Source organism: Mauremys reevesii, linkage group 1 (genome assembly GCF_016161935.1).
Source record: "Mauremys reevesii isolate NIE-2019 linkage group 1, ASM1616193v1, whole genome shotgun sequence".
Lineage (NCBI taxonomy): Eukaryota > Metazoa > Chordata > Testudines > Geoemydidae > Mauremys > Mauremys reevesii.
This window is the reverse complement of record NC_052623.1, coordinates 195,543,119-195,565,105: the sequence shown is the minus strand read 5'-3', so window position 1 is coordinate 195,565,105 and position 21,987 is coordinate 195,543,119. Positions and strand designations below refer to the sequence as shown.

At 40.7% G+C, this 21,987-nt stretch overlaps 1 protein-coding gene across 9 annotated transcripts in view; it reads left to right on the top strand.

The window, feature by feature from the left end:
* TMPRSS7 (transmembrane serine protease 7) overlaps positions 1 to 21,987 on the top strand; it is a 62,991-nt gene that overhangs the window by 14,473 nt on the left and 26,531 nt on the right. For 5 of the 9 annotated variants that reach the window (XR_005598984.1, XM_039539839.1, XM_039539824.1 and 2 more), the window contains exons 2-8: positions 1,688 to 1,889; positions 2,727 to 2,857; positions 11,297 to 11,364; positions 13,320 to 13,513; positions 14,682 to 14,720; positions 17,069 to 17,297; positions 21,119 to 21,249. Coding sequence is in view for 8 of the 9 variants with exons in the window: in XM_039539839.1 (XP_039395773.1) it covers positions 1,688 to 1,889; positions 2,727 to 2,857; positions 11,297 to 11,364; positions 13,320 to 13,513; positions 14,682 to 14,720; positions 17,069 to 17,297; positions 21,119 to 21,249 (994 nt within the window). In the remaining variant the exon portion in view is untranslated. The remainder of the gene's footprint in view (positions 1 to 1,687; positions 1,890 to 2,726; positions 2,858 to 11,296; positions 11,365 to 13,319; positions 13,514 to 14,681; positions 14,721 to 17,068; positions 17,298 to 21,118; positions 21,250 to 21,987) is intronic. The other 4 variants (XM_039539855.1, XM_039539863.1, XM_039539871.1 and 1 more) reach the window with 2 other exon arrangements.

Genomic DNA, 21,987 nt, shown 5'->3' with positions numbered 1-21,987 from the left:
GAATTTACACATGCACTCATTAACAATGCAAATATTAGGTAGCCATCATGCATTCCTATAGTTTGAGGGAGTACGTGTATCTCCTGCCTGCACTAAAATTCTTTTAAACATGCCCATCTTTATGATTAGGCCCTAAAGAAATTAATAGGAACAAGATGACTAGGCTTCTATAGAAGCCTAATCTAGACCTGTAAGTGCAATTTGTGATTTTTTTGGGTGCCCTATTTGAGATCTTAAAAGAGCCCGACACTCTCTCTCTCTTTTTTTTTTTTTAAATATGGTGTGTCCTGAGTGTTTTCTGAAGATCGGATCCTTAAGCTGTCATGTTGGACACCCAAATTTACTAGTCACTTGAAAAACTTACTTGAAAACTTTTAACTGCAGCTGTCAAATAGACAATATCCTTTTTTCTATTTTTTTTAAGCTTTCTCTATTACTGTATTAAATAGGATAGCTTAAAAAAGAGATGATGCCTGTTAAGTCTATAGTACTTTTCCATAAGGGTATAGAAAATTGATTTTGTTAATTATTTAGAAACTGACATAACATAATAGACTGGTTCAATGCTAGATGTTTAAGGGTTAAATACAGGCATTTTATACCTTCTTATTTTGCTACATCTGTAGTAAACAAAGTTAAGGATGGTCTAAGTCTGGAGACATCTGAGAACTGCCCATCCTATCTGACTGTTGTTGATTTGTATTGTATTATATCTGTTCCTTCTGTAATGATGTCAAGAGCCCTTCTATTAAAGGGAGTAACATATTAGGGAAGTTAACATGCAGCTGCTTTTGTAACTAACAAGCCAATTAAGTCTGGCTTAGGCTGGTGGTTAAGCTATGGATGTACATGCTGCTCTTAACCAGAGCTGCACAGAAAAACAAACCGCTGTTGTTGATAGAACCAGTGTGAACTTGGCTGGGTTTGCAACAAGCAAAATACTTAGTATTTCTTCCCAAAATGGTTTTTCTGATGAAAGGCAGTTTCTGTAAGGGAAAAATTAGTTTTGCACTCAAACCTCCTTCTCTGCTCCAATTTGCGCTAATGCCTCCTAGCTGAGCTTCCACTCTGCCTTCTGCTGCTGCTTTTTGCATTCTATAGCTCATCTGCTGAAATACACAAAAAAGGACGTAACCAATAGTCCGAGGGATTGGAAAGGATTTTCTGATACCTATTTGCTAAGCTCCACCCAAAATGGAATTGGTCAGCAAAGAATTCTCAAAGCAAAACTTGCTTTCTCACAGCTCCATCTACCATTGCACTGTGAGAGGCGACGTTGTTCCATGATGCTTTTTTTATTACTACTACCCTAAGCTGCAGTAGCTGCTGTCTCTTTACTTTTCTATTCCTGCCAAAATGATACTTCCCCCATGCGGGGGCTGGTCATGCACAAATGCAGTGTGGGTTGCATACATACTGTTTAGATAGTAAATTGTTTGGAACCATCTTTTTGTTGTGTTTGTATATGCTTAGCACAACTGGACCCCACACCATGCGGAGGAGCAAAGGGAGGTTCCTAGATATAGTACTGCCTTAATAATACGTTGGATTTGTGTAGTAACTTAGGGGGAAAATGTGTAAAGAAAAATCCTTTCTCTTCTGGGTACAGGTTAGCTACAGCGCTGTTTGAAATGTTCCCCGTGGCTCACTGTACATTGATTTTATTTGTTTGTTTGTTTTGTTTTAGGTATCAAATATTTCAGTCCAAATAGTAAATGCAGAAGAGAAGTTGGCAAAGAAGATACTTGCAAGGAAAAACTGTGGCAAATCCAAATCTAAGAGAAAAGTAAAGAGAACAATATGGAATTTTCAAAATACAATAATTCTTTTTACGCTGGTTCTGTTTGTGATAGGTGTTATAACTTGGACCTTACTGTGGCTCTTCATTGGTGAGTTACTGAAAGCTCATGCATATTTCACACATCAGTATGTTACTGATGGCACTCAGTAAACCTGCTTTTAGGGCCTCGGTTGATCCAAGGTCTCTCTTCCTGCATTGCACATGAATTGTTTCAAGACAGTCTTTTAGGATGCTTTCCTTTGTCCCTTATTGTATGTCTGCACTGCAATTAGACACCTTTGACTGGCCTATGCCAGCTGACTTGGGCTTGCAGGGTTTGAACTAAGGAGCATTTAATTGTGTATAGATGTTCAGGCTCAGACTGTAGGACCCTGCAAGGTGGAAGGCTGCAGCCCAAGCCTGAACATCTACACCACAACAAAATGCCTCTTAGTGTGAGCCCAAGTCAGCTGGCATGGGTCAGCCGCAGGTGTCTAATTGCAGTGTAGACGTACACTTGGATCCTGCATCACAGTGACTTTTGCTTCAGTTGAATGTGAGACATGACTGCTGCTAGAATAACTCATTGCAGCTCCAAGCATCAGCCACTTGACAGAGATGCAAAGCATGCTTTCCTCACAATGGCTAACATGCTAACTTGAACGCTCATGTAACACTTACAGACCCCGGTCGTCAGTGTGAAGGAGCAAACCGGGGACCTTGGAAGCTTAATGCATGAGCCTCTACCGCATGAGCTAAAAGCCAACTGTCTGTTAGATAAGGCTGTAAGCAGACTCATTTTATTTCTCTTTAAGTGGTCTTGGTGCCACTAGATGGGACAGAACACCACACCCAGAAAGTGTGTGGGTTACATACTTCCCCTAGCTGAGTTGTTATCAAAAGGGGATTAAAAAAAAAAATTAACCTTCCTCTATCTGTTTTGCAGTTGAAGCAGAAAACAAAGATGCCTTGTATTTCGTTGGATTATTTCGTGTAGCCAACATTGAATTTCTCCCGGAATATAGGCAGAAGGAGTCAAGAGAATTCCTCTCAGTGGCACAGAATGTGCAGCAAGTGGTAAGAACATAGATCATGTTACAGTGTTAGCAAACAGTTCAGAGCCATGAACGATATTAGAAAAAGCTTCAGTTTTGGCAGTGACACTGGCTGTATAAAGGGTTTTCCGCCTGGAGGAATCCTAGAAATGTAGGGCTGGAAGGGACCTTCAGAAGTCATTATGTCCAACCTGCTGCTCTGAGGCAGGACCAAGTAAATCTAGATCATTTCCAACAGGTGTTTGTCTAATCTGTTTTTTTAAAAACCCAGATGACTGGGATTCCACAACCTCCCTTGGAAGCCTATTCCAGTGCTTAACTCTTTTCTAATATCTAACCTAAATCTCCCAAGCTGAAGATTGCGCCCATTACTACGTGTCCTATCTTCAATGGACATGGAGAACAATTGATCACTGTCGTCTTTACAACAACCCTTTAACATATTTGAACACTGTTATCAAATGTCCACCCTCCGCCCCCACCTGCAGTCTTCTTTTCTCAAACAAGAGAAACAAGCCCAGTTTTTTAACCTTTCCTCATAGGTCAGGTTTTTTAAACCTTTTAGCTTTGTTGGTTGTTCTCATTGTCATTACTCTCCTTGACTCTCTGCAATTTGGCCACATCTTTTCACCCAGAACTGCACACAGTATTCCAGCTGAGGTCTCACCAATGCTGAATAGAGCGGGATAATTACCCCCTATTCCCCATGTCTTACATCCAACATTCCTGTTAGTACACCTTACAGTACAAATATTAGCCTTTTTTTGCAATTGCATCACATTGTTGACTCATTGAATTTGTGATCACCGTTACCCACAGGTAATCTTCAGCAGTACTGCTAACTAGCCAGTTATTTCGCCTCATGTAGTTGTGCATTTGATTTTTCCTTGTTTTTTATTGAATTTCATCTTGTTGAATTCAGACCAATTCTCCAATTTATGAAGATCAGTAATTCTGTGCTCCCAAGTACTTGCAACCCTTCCCAGCTTGGTGGCATCTGCAAGTTTTATAAGCATACTCTCCACTCCGATATCCAAGTCATTTAATGAAATTATTGAATAGTACCAGACCCAGGACTGACCCCTGTAGGACCGTACTACAGATGTCCTCCCAGTTTGATACCAAACCATTGATGATGATGATAACTCTTTTAGTACGGTCTTTCAACCAGTTGTGCACCCACCTTTTATAATAGTTTCATCTAGACCACATTTTCATACTTAGCTTATGAGATGTGAGACTGTGTCAAAAGCCTTACTGAAATCAAAATATATCTACTGCTTCCCCCATCCACTAGGCCAGTAAGCCTCTCAACGAAAGCAATTAGGTTAGTTTGGCATGATTTGTTCTTGACAAATCCATGATGTCTATTCATTAAAATCTTATTATCCTTTAGGTGCTTACATATTGTTGATTAATAATTTTGTGTTCCAGTATCTTTCTGGGTATTGAAGTTAAGCTGACTAGTCTATACATTTCTAGGTCCTCTTTGTTCCTCTTTTAAAGATAGGTACTATGTCTGCCCATCTCCAGTTCTCTGGGGTCTCGTCTCACCCGTCCTCTGAGAGTTCTCAAAGATAATTGTTATCAGTTCCAAGATTGCTTCAGCTAGTTCCTTAAGTACTCTAGGATGAATTTCTCCAGGCTCTGCTGACTAAATGCATCTAACTTTAACCTGTTCTTTCCCTGTTTTGGCTTGAATTCCTTCCTTCCTTGTTACTCAACATGATTAATATTAGCATCTGTTTCAACATTTACCTTTTTATTTGGGGTGGGGGTGGAGCGGGGAAAAACTGAGGCAAAATAAGCATTAAACATCTTTGCCTTCTTGATGTCATCAGTTATTAGCTCTTCTTCCCCACTAAGTAGAGGACCTACTCTTTCCTGCATCTTTCTCTTGTTCCTAATGTATTTAAAGAAACTCTTATTGCCTCTTACCTCCCTTGCTAGGTTTAACTCGTTGTGTGCCTTAATCTTTCTGATTTTTATCCCTATCCGCTTGAGCTATTATTTTGCACTGCTCCTTAGCAATTTATCCATGTTTCCACTTTTTGTAGGATTCCTTTTTGATTTTTCCTATTGTTAAAAAGCTCCTGATGGAGCCATATTGGTCTGTTCTTATTCTTCCTATCTTTTCTTCGTATCAGTATAGCTTGCAGTTGTGCCTGTAATAGTGTCTCCTTGAGAAACTGCCACCTCGCCTGAACTCCTTTTTCCCTCACATTTTGTTCCCATAGAAACTTTATTTACCAGTTCTCTGTCTGTCTTCATTTTTGATGTGCATTTTTCTTATTTTTCTGCTTTCATTCTTTTTTTCCCTTGAACTCATGAAATCATCATTTCATTATCACTTTTACCCAAATTGCTTATCACTACCAAATCAGGTCTAAAATGGCAGTTCCCATGGTTACTCCCTCTACTTTCTGAAACAAGCTGTCCCCATACATTCCAAGAACTTATTTAAATTTTGTGTGTTCTCCCCTCTCCCCCCATATTACTTTTTCTAACAGATGTCTGGGTATTTAGTCCCTCACCTCGTTACTACCAGGTCTTGCGTTTTGAAGATTTCTGTTGTTTGTTCTAGAAATCCCACATCCTCCACCCCTTCCTGATTTGGTGGTCTATAGTAGACCCTTATTGTGACCATGTCTGGGGTGGCTCATGAACATGAGTATCGATCTCAGGGGAGACTGTTACAAACCAGACCCAAACTGTCTCTAAGTTCTATACTTAGATTTCACTAGCCAAGTATCAAGTGTGAATGCCTCAAGCATTGCAACAGCCTTAAAATGGAGTCACAGACAATCTCGTTGCACACTCCAGTCTGTCTTGCCACTCAGGCAAGTCTGCCTTTGTGACGGGATGGGCCCTTGTACCAAAAATCACAACAGTATTCAACTTACTCCTAGCCCCAAGGGGCCAGTCACTTAACCCAGGTCAAGTGCACCCTAGATCTCACATCAAAGACATTGCTGATAGACATTCCTATGATAAACTAACTAAAGGTTTATTAACTAGGAAAAAGAAATAAAAGAACTATATTTACAAGATTAAAGCAGATAAATAGTCACACACAAATGAGTTATAGTCTTAGGTTCCAAAAAGTAATAGAAGCTGCTGTAATATGCAAACTCATTTGTCCTAAAGGATATATGCAGGTTGGGGATCCCTTGCTTACGCTTAGAAATATTGCTCTCTCTAAATTCCAAGAAGCATAATGATACAATTTCTTCTTGACAGGGATTTTTATCCCCTTGTCCCAGAGCTCAAGTTGGTGTTTGTGCACATCTCCTCTTCATGGTATGTGGGGAGCAAACCACAATGTCTTTTGTCCACTGATGTTCCACAATGGCTTGTCTGATGTCTATGGGCCTTCTGTTGTTGGGCAGGAGATGAAAACTCTCATAGTAAACTAGTATTTCACAGTTGGTAATGCTTCTCTCCTGACAGTGTGAGTTTCTGGTTTCATCACAAACACTCTTATAGTTACAGAGCAAAACACTTAACTATATCTCATGTTATAAAGCAATATTTATTATAAGTGAGATTAATGCATTCAGCAACTCACAAGCTTTTCATCAGGTCTAAACACATTTTATAAATCTAATACCTGTGTGTTAGTATTGTTAAAATAGGTGAGCTAGACTGATTTCTAGCTGTGCATTTGTCAGTATTCAGTGAGGCTTTGGCATGAGCTGGCCCCTGTCTGCCAGTGTCACAAACATTGCCCCCCCCTTTTTTTTTTACCCCTTTTCATCTTTATGCAGAGAGACTCAACTGGTCTGCCTCTCATCTTCTTCTGGACTTCAGAACAAGTGTATATATTAATGTATAATGCAACATCTCCTCCCTTTTTACTGTGCCTGTCCTATCTGAACAAGCTATACCCCTCTATACCAATATTCCAATAATGAAACTTCTCCCACCAAGTCTGATGCCAATTAACTCTTAATTTAGCTTGTGTACTAACTTCCAGTTCTTCCTTTTTGTTCTCCATACTTATTGTATTCGCATATAGGTAGCTAATATCTCTTTTTATTTATATTTATATAATATAAAACATACACACACTTACCAGTGGGGTTTTGTAACCTGCTTCTTTTGAACCTCGTTTAAAGATTTCCTCTTTAGGTTGGTGAGTTGGTGTGCAGTGATGTTCTTCCCCTTCTTGGTCAGGTGGACCCCATCGCTTCCCAGTAGACCACCTTCTGCGAACAGCATCCCATGGTCAAGGAAGCCAAGGCCCCCTCCCATTGACAACATCCGTGCAGCCATTCATTCATCTCCAAGATGCACCTGTCCCTGCCTGGGCCCTTACTCTCACTGGGAGGATGGACGAGAACACAACCTGTGCCTTTCACCCTTGTTCCCAGAGCCCTGTAGCCACTTCTGATCCACTCGGGGTCATACCTGGCAGTCTCAGTAGTTCCCACGTGGATGGGGCTAGCATGATGTATGGTCAGAAGGATGGATGAGTTTCAGTAACCTCTCTGTGACATCTCTGACGTGGCCCCCAGGCAGATAACACACGTCCTGGGACACTGTGTCTGGTTGGCAGAAGAATGTCTCCATCCCCCTCAGAAGAGAGTCCCTGACCAACTGCACCCTACATCTCATCCTTTTGGGTTTAGTGGCCAAGGGCTTCCCAGCCTTGGGGGCGGGTGGCTTCTTCTCAGCCACTGGGGCCTGTTCCTTTCTCCCTTGCCAGCACAGCTTACCAGTTCTTCACCTTGATAGACAGGGGGCCTGGGTAGTGGGTGGAGCGCTGTCCACTGCCCGAAGTGGCCAGCAGCCAGTCTCCATCCCATAGACCAGCCAATTCTTCCTCCTCCTCCTCCTCCGTCACTGTTGTCATCTGTAGTCAGCTATCATGTTCCATCCCAGATGTTTCCACGCACATCCTGTTACTGTAGTCCTCGTGCTCCTGGATGTTACAAAGATGAGCCACCTCTTCCTGCAGCTGGCTTACCTGCTTCCTGAGGGATGGCACCGACAGACCCCTCCCACACCTGATGGTTCCCTCTGCCTGGCTTTCGTCTGTGGGGATGTGCAGGCCGCACGCCCAGCAAGTCAAAACCAGGCCCTAGGTGGAAGCCTCTAGGATCAAGATGTCTGGTGCGGGATCCCACAGGCAGAGGAAGAGCTAGCAGTGGTGTTGGTGACATGCCATTTTCCTCCCATATTGAGTGCTTCTGTGTAGAATATCAGCTGGCGAACTCCCTTAGTCTCCTATCTGCCTTTGTCTCACCAGCCATGTGGAAGGAAGGAAAGACCTGGTTGCTTTTGAGTCTTGTTTGTTACAAATTAAACTCAGGATGTGTCTATTTAAGGTTACAAACCTTTCACACAATCCTGCATCCATTAATGGATGCATTGATATGGGAGACACTGAAAAGAAACCAACATGGAACCCCATAAACCCCTTTTTTAGAGTCAGTCTTCAGAAATGAACTGCCATTTAATATTAAGCTTGAAATATTGAATATGAAGACTTGATATCTGTTGCCTGTTTCCTGGCCTGCAGCATCAGTAATGTCCTTAGAGCTCTTGAATGCATTTAATTTCCTCCTAATGCTTGCCTGTTTTGAAGAAGCATTATTCTTCCCAAAATGCTTTGCTCCAGTCAGACAGGAGCAGCACGCAGAGCATTCCATAGTACGGTAGATCTGCTGAGCTCAGGGAAAATGGTCAAACACAAGAGTTTGTGACTCAGAGGAAAGTGGAGACATGAAGGCAATTGTTTTAGGAAAATAGTGAAGATTTAGAGAGGGAGAAGTCTAGTGTTCAGAAATGGCAGCATTGTCAGCCACAAGCATTCAGCAATCATGAATCAGGCTGTAACAAATCAGGAGATTTTGAAGAGTATCTGCTAGGTCTTTATTTGCTTTCTGATGTTTCAGCCTTTTTGTTAACATATTGCAGTTTTTCCTGCAACCAGGAGGACCAGAAACGTTTAAAAATGAAACGGCTACTCGTTCATATAAGAGCTATGAATTGTCAACTAAATATAGCAAGAGACTAATGATAAAATGTTGAGAGTTGGCAAAACTGAAAAGAGCAGTCATTGGAAGCCATTTGCAGTGCATCACTAGTATTCTTGTTCCTGCAAAACCCAGCAACTGTTACATGCTCTGGAGCTCTATCTACTGGCAACTTATTTCCATATATATATGGATGTACTGCACCTCTGTAATAAGTAGCAGCATGATGGGGAGGAGGGTAACTATAAGATCTGGCTCACAAAATACTTGCAAGTGGGTAAGTTAAACTTCCTTGTTCTGTTTCACATGTTTTTGGTGGGTATTTGTAGGGTGACCAGACAGCAAATGTGAAAAATTGGGATGCAGTTGGGGGGGGGAGGGGTAATAGGAGCCTATATAAGAAAAAGACCCAAAAATCAGGACTTTCCCTATAAAATCAGAACATCTGATCACCCTAGGTGTTTGAGTGTAGACACGCCTGGGGAAAAAAATAGTTACAAACTCCGCTTGATGATTGGAGGTTCTAAGTCCAGGTGTGAGCTCTGTTTGTGTCTCACTCTCATAAGTGGCCTTCATCCCCTTGTCACACCCAGTTATGATTTTTACCATTCCACAGAATTTAATTTTGGGGAGGGTAGGAGAAATAGGACTTTTAAAAAGGAAAAGAATGTGATTTTTAAAGGCCATGTGGTGACTGCTGCTTTTTCACCTGAATTTTATCTGCTTGAGAAGGGAATCATTCATGTAAACATAGAGAAAATAAAATGGAATAGTCTAATGTGACACACCGAGTAGGGAGGGGAAGTTCTTTTGCCCCTGTATAATGTTTTTGGAATGATGCCTCTTTGACCTTCCATTCTGGCTCAAAGGTCACTGCAATATATGGCTTTCATAAGAGAGGCAGTGAAATAGGGGAAACTCATCAAGTTACCTTCCTCCCTCTAAATGAAAAGACCTAATTGTTAATAAATCACTTCAAGCCTAATCTGGAGAGGTATTGAACATTCACAATTCCCTTTGATTTACAGGTTTTTAATTAGTGTTTCCTGACATTATTATTTAGTTCCTTGCATTTAACATTATAAATTGGGCACAAACAAAATATCAGTCCCTCCTTGATTTTGTAGCTTATGTCATCCTCCAAAAGAAATGGCCACAGTGTCTAGCCACTCATGTCCATGCTGAATTAAATGCTGTCTACAGGAATCAAAAGTGGCTCAAAGCTACTTGAGGAATATGCCACCTAGTGGCAAAGTGTAGTATGCTTCTTCCAACAATACAGTAGCAAAACCAACGTTCCTGTTCTAAGCAATTTGTCTTGAATTGATGCTCTCAGTTGTGTCCCACCAAAGGCAGCATCATTACACCTTCTCCCCAGTGTGGTTCCCCTCATTGGGGTTGGGTCCCCCCTCCAAGTCCAGCCTGCAAGACCTCTGGGCTGGGGCATCTCTCTCTCCGACGACACACCACACACACGGGCGGGCAGTCACACCAGTTCACACCAGAAAGGCCTGGGCTGCAGGCAGGGGGGCGACAGAAGTGCACAGAACAACAGCTTTCCACGTGCACCAATAGTCCTATTTTTTTTTTTTTGTTTTTTTTTTTTGGATTTTTTTTTTTTTTATTAACACTTATTATTATATTGTTTTTTTTGTTAAATTTGTTTTTTTTAAAAAAATTATATATTTTATATAATTTATTTTAAAAAAAAAAAAAAAAAAAAACTCTATTTTGGAACATTCTAAGACAGTGGTTCTCAACCTTTGCAGGTTACTGTACCCCTTTCAGGAGTCTGATTTGTCTTGCATACCCCCAAGTTTCACCTCACTTAATCTTCTTGCTTACAAAATCAGACATAAAGATACACACGTGTCACAGTGCACTGTAACTGAAAAAGGCTTATTTTCTCATTTTTTACCATATAATTATAAAATAAATTGATTGGAATATAAATATTTCTCTATATACTATACACTGAAATGTAAGTACAATATAAACAAGTCAATTGTACAAAATTCTAGTTTGTACTGACGTCGCTAGTGCTTTTTAGGTAGCCTGTTGTAAAACCAGGCAAATACCTAGATGAGTTGGTGCACCCACTCATCTAGGAGAATGTGTGTACTCCTGGTTGAGAACCGTTGTTCTAAGCCAAACCACACTTTGTTCAATGGAAGGCCCACACTTATCTGAGGGGCAGAATTTGGCCCTAACAACATTAAATAATTGGTTTAAGTCTTTTTCACTGTTAATAAGATAATATTTTTATATGAAAAATTTATTAGATGAGAAAATAACCTTCTTTACTCTATGCTCCTAAAGTCCATGGAAGGTGCAGTTAAGTCATGGCTACTTAGTTAAATACATGTTTAGAATACTGAGCACGTGCCCATTCTCCTTAAGATCTGTCTGGAAGTTACAAGCTGTGGTTGACTTGTAGAAACACTAACTTTCATCCACATAACATTTTTTTTCTCTTCCAGATGAACTTGGTTTACACAACCTCTGCCTTCTCCAAATTTTATAAACAGTCCATTGTTTCTGATGTCAGGTAAAACTCAATGCAGTGTGTGTGCATGTCTTTGTCAGATGTGATGATGATGCTTGAACACCATAATCCTGGGGAGTGTAGCTCACCATACAAACTTAATTTTGAGTGAAACTCTCACTTGGAGTTATTTTGGCTCTGCCTGGTCTATGCACACAGTTGCACTGATAAAACTAAATCTGTTTAAACTCAGACCCTTAGTTAAACCAGCGCCGCTTCGTGTGTGGTTACACTTAAATTGATTTAAACCTGGCTAGGGGTTAGCTAATGCATTACAACCAGTCTTAAGCACATAAAGGTGTCTAAACAGGTTTAATTACACCAGTGCAAATTTCTGTGTAGACAAAGATTGAGGGTTTGGAACTTGTGGGCAGGCTTGGGGGGAGGTGAAACAATCATGAACTAAAATCTTGGTTGCCACTTGAAACTAAAGAGGTGAATTTACCCTACTGATTTAGTTAACTGATGCAAAAGGGTGTGTATGCACTGTTTTTAAATCCATTTGAACTAAGCTTACTTTAGTTTAGTTTGACTGTTAGAAATTGGTTTAAGCTAACTTGAAATAAGCGTCTGTTAAACTGAACTGGTGTCCACCTGGGGATTTGCACCAGTTGAACGAAATAAACTAATAGTTTGTCTATTGGTGTAGTTTAAAGCAGAACAACCCCTTAGCTCTGGTCTGTGCTACAGAGTTAAACCGACGCAAGGCAGCTTACGTTAAGCTAAAACTGTAAGTGTCTACACTAAAACGTCGTCATGCCCCGCTACGTCAACTTAACTCCAGCTCTGCGAGAGGTGTAGTGCTTGGGTTGACCTGGTTAGGTCAATGCAGTGCCAGTGTAGACACTGAGTTGCTTACATGCCTTTCAGAAGCCTTCCCACAATACCCCATGCTGACAATTACATTGGTAAAGCGCTCCTGCTGACACCAGGAGCATAGTATGGACATGCAAAAGCCATTTAATTACTGTGGTGGTTGTACGTCGATGTAACTTAGGTCGACATAATTTTGTAGTGTAGACATACCCTTCGTGTGGCTGCAGTTACACTGATATAAAGACGTTTTATATTGGTGTAGCTATTCCTGTACTGGAAGGAGAATGAGACCTTGCCTACATGGAAAAGAGTCTGCCAGTATAGCTGTACAAGCAAACTCTCTAGTGCAGGTTCAGCTTATTCCAGCAAAAGAGTTGTTTTACCAACATAGAATTATACCAGTTCCCAGAAAAAAACATTCTATGCTAACAAAATGACTCTCTTTGCCAGAATATCTCCATCTACACTAGGGCTTTTGCTGGAATAGCTTTAGCTGTTTGGGGTGTGATAAGAGTGCATTCATTTTTATTTATTTATTTTTAACTGACACAGCTGTGTCAGCAACATTTTTTAATATATAGACCAGGTTTAACTATACAGGTAAGGTACCTTTCTACCAGTATAACTCTGTCCATACTTGGGCTTGTATCAGTTTAACTAAATTGGTGGTAAAACCACACTACAGCCACATAGTTATACTGATATAACTTTAAAATGTAGACAAGGCTTTAGCCAGGGGAGCAGGCAGAAGATAGAGGTTCAGTGCTCTTATGAAACCTAAAGATAGGATTAAATAATAGTAGAAACTGTTTTAGGATACTGCAAAGTGGTTGTTGGGGAGGTAGTCTTTCCTTCATTCCTACTTCATTCCTTAGGGAACCAAGCCAACTCCAAATCAAGTGGAAAGATTTCTATTTGCCTCAATAGAAAGTGGGGGCCCTCTGAGAGTTACTTTAATTTTTTATACTCTTAAATCGTGTCTTCTGAAGAGAGAGCGAGAAGGCTCAGTGTGTCAAAACAATGTACCCAGATGTAAAATGGGAATCATACTCTTCTAAATCACTATCCAGAAGCCCATATAAATGTCCAATCAGAGGAACATTGCAATATGACAGACTCTCTATATGTACATTTAATTTCAGTAACAACAACAATGGAGGCCTTCTTATTCATTTCTGGATCGTATTTGTGGTACCACAGGCTAAAGGCCAAGTGTTCTGTGAGGACTGTGTGGCTGCCATTTTAAAAGACTCTATTCAGACAAGTATCATCAACCGGACCTCAGTGGGGAGCCTTCAAGGGCTTGCAGTTGACATGGACTCCATTGTGTTGAGTGGTCAGTATTTGTACATGTCTGCATCCTTAATGAATTACTTTATGTATTAGAAGTCTGTTTTCCTAGAATAGCAACTTTTATAAAACTACCAGGTCTCCTATCCCCAGCCCCACTATTAATTTACGATAAAAGCCAAAAGCTACATCGAGTTCCCATTTCAGGAGGAAGTTGAACTGAGGCACTGAATCCAAAGGCTCCTCAAGTTTGGGAAGGTTTGAATTCAGTTTTATGTTGTTGGCACCATAACAGTGAACTTCCTGATTTTGTGTGACACAAATCCCAGTCCTCACACTAACATTAGTTCAATCTGTTTGCCTTTAATCTAAGTGTTGTATTTTTTTTTAAAGAACAAAGGCAAAGGACCATGCTTTTGTAGATGAGGACCTTTCTCATCTATGTTTGCCTAGAAAGGGAACTGTGCACGGCTCCTGCACTGATTGTGGGAGGTGGTGAGAGACTTCTAACCTAGAGGAGTCTTATCCTCACCATGCACTTCTCCCTGGTTGCTCTGTGGCTTACTGAAAAAAATCGTACATGACTGATGACCAGGAAGGTTCTATCCTGTATTAAGGGCCTAATCTTGAGGGTGCTGCACACACTCAATTCCTACTGCCTTCAGTGGCAGTTGAGTGTTCAGCAGCTCATACAGTTAGGGGCCTTAAGATTTTGGTGAGGACGAGGACACAAGTGATGCATCATTCAGTGCATTTGCTGAGCACGATACCTCAAATTAGATTACAACATGTACTAGTTGAGCGGTGTGGCCCCTAAGATCTAATACAAAACTCTGTGTTCTGCTTCCATAGTGTCCAGATAGCACACTCTGCAGGTATGTAGCCTGAGAAGCAGCTAGGGTTTCTGATGATCAGCAATTGGGCAGGTTATAGAATGGATGGGATTTTCTCAGTGTTGAATCTCCCTTGAAAGTGTGAGAGAATTACTAAGCTTTTATGAATTTATTCCACAGAATTCTCACTCCTGAATAGTCTGAGCAGAGGGGAAAAAAAGCAGTCAGACACTCTCAGCAGCGTATTATGAAACTGATAGCTGAAATATGTAAAGTGTATTCATTACAAAGTTTATATGGATTTGGCTAGATTTAAATGCTGGATTTTTGAATTCTATCTAAAATATGAGCAAGTTCACTTTAGTTTCTTTTCCAGTGCAGCTGGGCTACGATCAGATTATTCATCAACAACTGGAACAGGTAATTCTGGTTTTTTGTTTTGTTTTGTTTCAATATTCACTGTTTTTCACTTGTAATGAGATGTGCATTTGCTCAGTTTTGTTCTACAAGGGTAAAATTCAGCTATGGCATGTATGTGTGGAGCTGCCATTGCAGTCAATGGGGAGTCCTGCTTGTGCCCAAGCTCAGAATCTGTCTCTGAAAATATTGTTTGGTAGTATTTTGATAGCCATCACAAACCAGTATCGATATATGCTTTGTAACTATATGTGTGTGACACTCCAGAGGCTTAGGTTTTTGGGGTGTATTATCTTCCTCCACTTTGTCCCCTCTTAAATTACATAATAAGTTTAGTGTCTGAATGAATCCCATAACTTAAAGCAAAAGTTGCTCAAAACTGCTTAGTTTTTCTTGATCTTATGGGTTGATACCAGGCAGATCCCCACTTGGTTTCAGACTCTTGCCATAAATCAAAGTTGCTTGAAACTCGGATCTTATTTGCTAAAATGTTCCTGTACTTGATTCTAGGGTATAGAAGCAGTTGGCACGGGGTCTACAGTGGTTCTTTCTACAGGCTTTTAAAAGTATTTAAAGGAGCCATTTATGGGACTGAAATAGCGTAAGATGTGTGTTCCAACTCCATGGTAGTGGCAATAACATGAAGATCAGATCTTGCATTAATGAATGAAAAAGATGACATCACGTTCTAGTCTTCTTTTGTTCACATGATACACTCACTGTGTATGTGAGAGCAGTTGGTAATTGGTATTTAAAAGAAGCTTGATACTGGAATACCATGGGGTGAACATTGAGATTAATTTGCCAGAGTGGTCTAGGAAAACTTGCACTGGTGCTATCTTGTTTCATGCCTGACTTCAGTTAGTTATCAAAATGATTTACTTTCACAATTACTAAAATAACCCACAAAATTACTGTAGTCAAATTAAATTAATAAAAATTAGTTGTCAGCAAAGCTGATCTTGCACTGGGGGGAGGGGGTGGAATGAACACCTCTTATGAATCAAAAACTGATTTTTGGTGACTAACTGCACTAATTCTGGGGTGGGGGGAAGTTCAACTATGTGAGAGAGAAATTGAGTTTATGTTGAAGGTATGTGACACTTATTTATGCCATTCAGTCATTGATGTGAATAAATATTTCAAGAATATTCACATACATTTGAAAGCCTCAGAAATATCTGTTTTTTCCTGCATTGACTCACCACTAATTAGTCTCTTAGCTCTAATAATTTACACTTCTGCAAAGAAGACTTGTTGGCAACTTTGTTAGGAGCTTGCTGCTACTCATCATGTTAAGAGAAATATTTAATTTGCTTGATCAATTGCAACATAGTAATACAGCTGCTTTTGGGTTCACCCACAGATGCATTTACAAATATTCCAGTAATATTTTCATTGGTATTTCAAGGGGGTAACTATCTGAGCTGAGGAAAATTTACCCTTTTAATTTGTAAAGATTGAGGTAATTACCTTGTGTGGGTCCAATTCTCTTGCATTCACATCTTCCCCCTCTTTCCTTCCAAAGAATTGTGCTAAGAGTGTCAGGTATGAATAAATTGAAAATCCCAAAGCTTTTTTAATTGAAACCAAGGACTTGACAGTAACATAAATTGGCTCATATTAACTTAATTTAAGGTTTGCATACTTCAGTGGTACTTTCCAATGAGCTTTGTTCAAATTTCGATTTTTGTCATAAACTGAAACCAGACCCGTTGTATGTGGTTTGGGGCTTTCCTGGGAATGTTGCACTAAACCCTAATAATTTGCACTATTTGCACTGTAGACTCGCCAGCAGAATTGTTAGCTTGTTTCTTTTAACACGTAGAAGAACAATAACTAACCAGATGGACACTTCAGTTCAGAAACCTTATTGACAGCAATACAACAGTGCGCTCTGGATGCTCTGAAGCTTAGAAATCAATGGTGCATAGTGGAGACCAGAAATCACCTGGATTTCTGCCATGTGGCTAGGCAAACTTTTCACAATGAACAATTAGAATTTACCTTTTCTTTCTGTTGACCCGTGAACCCTTGTATATGTCAAATATATTGTGCAAATAGCAGCTTTTCAAAATGACAGTACTTCCAGTGCAAATGCTCCTTCAAATATTTATTCATACTGGCATGCACCATGCTTTTTATTCTCTCTCAATTTTCTTGTCACTATAACTGTCTTTAGTCATAGACTTGTGAATAAATGAGGCGGTAAAAGCCCATGGGATATATTGGCATATTCTGTTCACAAGAACCTTTATGAATACAGTTGTTACATTTGCCCATCTTGTTTCACTCTCCTTGATCAGGTGCAGTGAGTCAATATTAACGTTGAAAATGTGGTATTTCTACAGGAACAAATTGCATATATGATCTATATGCAGATCGTCTGTATCAGCACTTTCCGCTGGACATCACTGCTACCTCGGGGAGGATGATTTGTTATTTCAAACTGAATGCATTAGTGGGCCATCTAATTCATCTCTCAATAGCATCTATTCACATTGAAGCAGATAACTGCATCACTGATTCACTGACCATTTATGACTCCTTGATGCCAATCAAAAGTAAGATACTCTACCGGTATGTATATATTTAAATGAGAATTCTTTGGTTCTGCAAACTTTTCATGAGGTGTTTTTGTGATTTTTACTTTTTAGTTTAAGTCCTCACTAAATTTTGTTTTTTGTACAAATGATGATCATGAACTTAATTATCTTACATGAAGAAATGAGTGGTCTTGCTAATTAAAGGCATTTGGAAAATGATAAATATTAAACTTAGACGCAAAAGTGTGAAAATATGCAGCTTGTTATTGGGCAGAATTTCCCATTTCCTTTCAGGAATTTCAAAATTTATCCTTTGAACAAATTAGGAGATGTCAAGAAACTCTTTTCATGTGTGAAAACTGATAACCTTGCACTGCTCTAACAACCACTAGCCTGGTTCTGCTGACACTACTCCAGCTCCATTGCATGGTGCTTTTCTCAGCTGTCCCATGGCTTTCAAGTGCAAGTAATATTTGTATTTTAAAGATTGTACAGTTTATAACTTATTTAAAAGTTTTTGAGTAATGTGAATTTTTAAAGCTGGAGAGAGTTGGTGAATGAAGGATCTGGGTTCTTTTTTGGATGGACAGACAGATATTTTTGTTGTGTTTGTATTGTACCTAGCACAATGGTTCTTGTGCCCTGATTGGGTCCACTGGATACTATTGGAATAATAATAATAATTAATATAGAGTACAGGAATTATATGGGCAGTGACAGCTTCTCCCATTCTGCTCAAGTGATTCAACTCTGACCTGGAGGGAACACCATGTACAGATGGAAAGCTTAGTTTTGTAGCCCTTTAAGTCCCTTTTCCTGCCAAGCAAGAGGGTGAACAAGGGAGGTGGGCACACATCCACTGGACACACATCCACTGGAAACATTACTGAGCTCACTGGCTCAGTTCATACGGGCTACCAGACCACTATTAGTGGCAACATCCTTGTTAGTCTTATCTGTAAGTGAACTCTGAAAGGCCAATACAACTTCCCCGAGCCAGCCAGACTGTGAATGACTTCAGAATGTTAATGTTTTGGTTTTCAGAAAGGTGATGAGACCATTTGTTTTTCTTTCTTGTTTGGTTTTGTCATCTGTACTCTTTTTCTCCGCGCGCCCCCCCCCCCCACTAACCAGTGTCAAAGTTAAGGGCAAGGGTGTCAAGCTGCCTGGAGTCAGGAGTGGCGAAAGCTTCCTAAAAGTGTGTGTGGGGAGGCGGGGGGAAGAGGGTGGGACATACCGGAGCCCCCCAGCATTCACCCCTACAGCTGGTACCCTGTCTGGAGTGGCTCATGACTGAGAGTGCCTACTTCAGGGCATACTGTCAGAAAACAGGGCAGACCCTCCAAACTTGATGTGTTCAGTAATTAGATTTCACCAAGCCATTAACAAATGTGAACATCTGGATCACTATAGCAGTCTTACCATGGAGTCACAGACAGTCCCCTTAGACTTCTCCAGTCTATCTTGCCACTCAGACAAACTGGATTTAGTGATAAATGACCACTTAAACAAAAAATCACACCACATTCAGGTTGCTTCCAGTCTCAAGAGATCAATCACTTACCCCTGATCAGTTGGTACTCTAGATGATTCTACACCTAAGACAATAACTGTAGCCAGTCCTGTAATAAATTATCTAAAGGTTTATTAACTACAACAAAGGACTGACTTATTTACAGGTTAAAGCAGGGATTGGCAACCTTTGGCATGCAGCCCGCCAGGGTAAGTCCCCTGACGGGCCGGGCTGATTTTGTTTACCTGCCGCGTCCGCAGGTTTGGCCGATCGCAGTTCCCACTGGCCACGGTTCACCACTCCTGACCAATGGGGGCTGCAGAAAGCGGCATGGGCCGAGGGATGTGCTGGCCGCCGCTTTCCGCAGTCCCCATTGCCCAAGAGTGGTGAACCGTGGCCAGTGGGAACTGCGATCAGCCCAACCTGCAGACACGGCAGGTAAACAAATCGGCCCGGCCCGCCAGGGGACTTACCCAGGCAAGCCGCATGCCAAAGGTTGCTGATCCCTGGGTTAAAGTGAGTGTGTGTGTGTGCGTGCAGCAGCCCCTGGGGATCTTTGAGTTCAGTTTAGAATCTCTGGCCCTTCAGCCAACAACCAAAAAGATGCAGTTTCCTCTTGTCAGAATTTTTTTTTATTCTCTTCCTCCAGAGTTTATGATGATGGGTTGAGTTCACGTGCATGTCTCCTCTTTCTGGGTTGTGGGGGGCAATCAACAGAATAGACAGACAGATGGAATTTGAATAGACAGATTTGTCCACTGATGTTCCGCAATGGTTTGTCTAGTGTCTATGGGCCGCCTTTAGTTGGGCAGAAGATAACAGCTCCTGTGGCAAACTAGTATTTCACACTTTGGTAATGCTTCTCTCCTGATTGTGGGGGTTTACAGTTTCAGAGCAAACACTTAAATATTACCTTATAATATCTATATTATAAGTGAGATTGATACATGCAGCAACATATGAGCATTTCATAGAGTCTAAACACTAAATACATTCTTTAGAGACTAATACCTATTTTGAGCAAAACTCACATACAGGTGACCTGGCCTGGTCTCCAGCTACGAGGTTGTCATTTCTGAGCTAATGCCTGTAGCCTGGGCAAGAGTTGGCATTTGGCCTGCCAGCATCACAAATGGTACCTGTAAGGGCACTCATGGGCCTGCAAGGGCACCCACTCTAGGCTTCAGGTCAGCGAGGTTTAACTTAATTCAGCAAATTTTATCTTTGTTTCATAAGGCTAGTCCAGGATACTGGCTTCTTTCATACCCAGTTCTTAAAATAATATTATCTTGGCAAACATTTCAATAGTGTCACTATGAATAAAAAAGAAAATCTTATTTCTGTGGCAGAATATCTAACCTACCTGGATAGATCAGAACTTAATTTGAGCCATTCTGCTCTTTGTGTCTTTAAAAATCCAGAGGGAATCAAAAATGTCAACAATGACTGAGGGAGGAAAAGGAAGAGACTTTAGGATTAGGTGACATGTCCCCACCCTCTCAGTCAGGCAGGGGGTGAGGAAGAAGTGGGAGGAACTGTTGTGGAGAATGTCTGGTGATGGCATAAATGACTGAGACGTTTGGTGGCAAAGTGGTCAAGCAGCTGAAGAAACCATTGAACAGGAGAGGTGGGGAGCTGAGTCAAACGATGATGAGAGAGGAAGGATAGCTGGGATGTTTAAGGAATAAGAAAAGAAAAAGGCATTTAGGAAACTTTCCCACCTCCAGCACCACCACCACCTTTTGTTTGTGGCTGCAGCTGAGATGAGTCCTGTTAAGTCTCTAATGACTCATTCAGCTTTGAGTTCCACAGAACAGCAGACTTGGGTAATTATATTTATTATGGAAGCAAGTTCTGAGGGCTTGGAATGAGTAAGACTAGCATATGGAAGGGCATGTGCGTCACTAGGAGTTGTGGGAACCAAATGTGTGTGTGCTGCTCTTTGAAATGCCACCAGATCTGACAGGGCTGGATTTCTCTTTCTGAGAAGTGTCCTTTTATAACTAAAAAGAATAATATGGTGCAGCTGATCAGATGTACTTGTGTATTGTGTGGTTTATTTTCAGTATTAAAATGGAAAAACTCAAAACAGCTCCCCTCCATCACCCAAAAGCAATAGTAGCAATCCATAAGCTTAGCTTCACTATTTGCTGGCCTGAAAATAGAATGGAAGCACATGTCCTTCTAGAAGGGAAGGTCAGTGATTTTAAAGTAGAGTTTGGACGGAAGATGGCTTACAAACTCGGTTGTCCCATGGAAACTTTGCACATTTAATAACAAGATTAATGTGCTTTTAATACAATACCATTCATGTGTGTGCTGTCACCTTTTTTCCCCTTTAGAATTTGTGAACCAACCATCTCATTAATGTCATTTGTTTCCACAAATAACTTGATGCTGGTAATGTTTAAGTCAACACAAATACAGCAACCGAAGGAAGTTCATGGGTACTTCGAGGTCATTAAACAAGAAAGTAAGTTATTATTTAAATGAATTTTATATTTTTCATGGAGATGCCATTCAAACCCCATAGGCTGACTTAATGAATTTGGATAACTCCTGGTCAGCTTCTTTTAGTCCTTCTTTCTCTTCTACCTCCTATATCATCTCGATCTCTCTCATGTTTTTCAATACCCACTTGTCTCTCTTCTGAATTGTTTTTATCATGCTGACTCCCAGCATGATAAAATTTCCCTATTTCCCCCCCCCCCCCTTCCTGTAGTCATGTTTGGTCAGCATTAAGTGATACCGTCATGGAAGTACATTTAAAAACAACTTGACTGAACTTGTATTTCAAACTAATCACCAGTCCTATACTCCAATATGCCAGTAGATGGAGGTGCTGTGTGCCTTATTTATAGACAGCCACTCAGTTAACAAATATTCCTCCCACAGCTTCATGTTAAGAAGATGTTGTTTACTGCAGGCAGCTTTTCGTGATCACAATGTGGTACTATGGGTGGGACAAGAAGTTGCTGCAGATTTTTGACCAACTGAAGGGCCACTGTCCATTTATAAACATAAACAAATCCTGTGTTTGGACATGTTGTTTTAATGAATCATGTTTATAAGAGGAGTGCTTAAGAGGCAACCAGGAATGGGGCCCCATTTTGCTAGGTGCTGCACAAATACAGTGCACTAGACAGTCTGTGCCGCCAAAGAGCTCATAATCTAAATGGGACAGACACAGGGTAGGGGAAAGGGTATAATG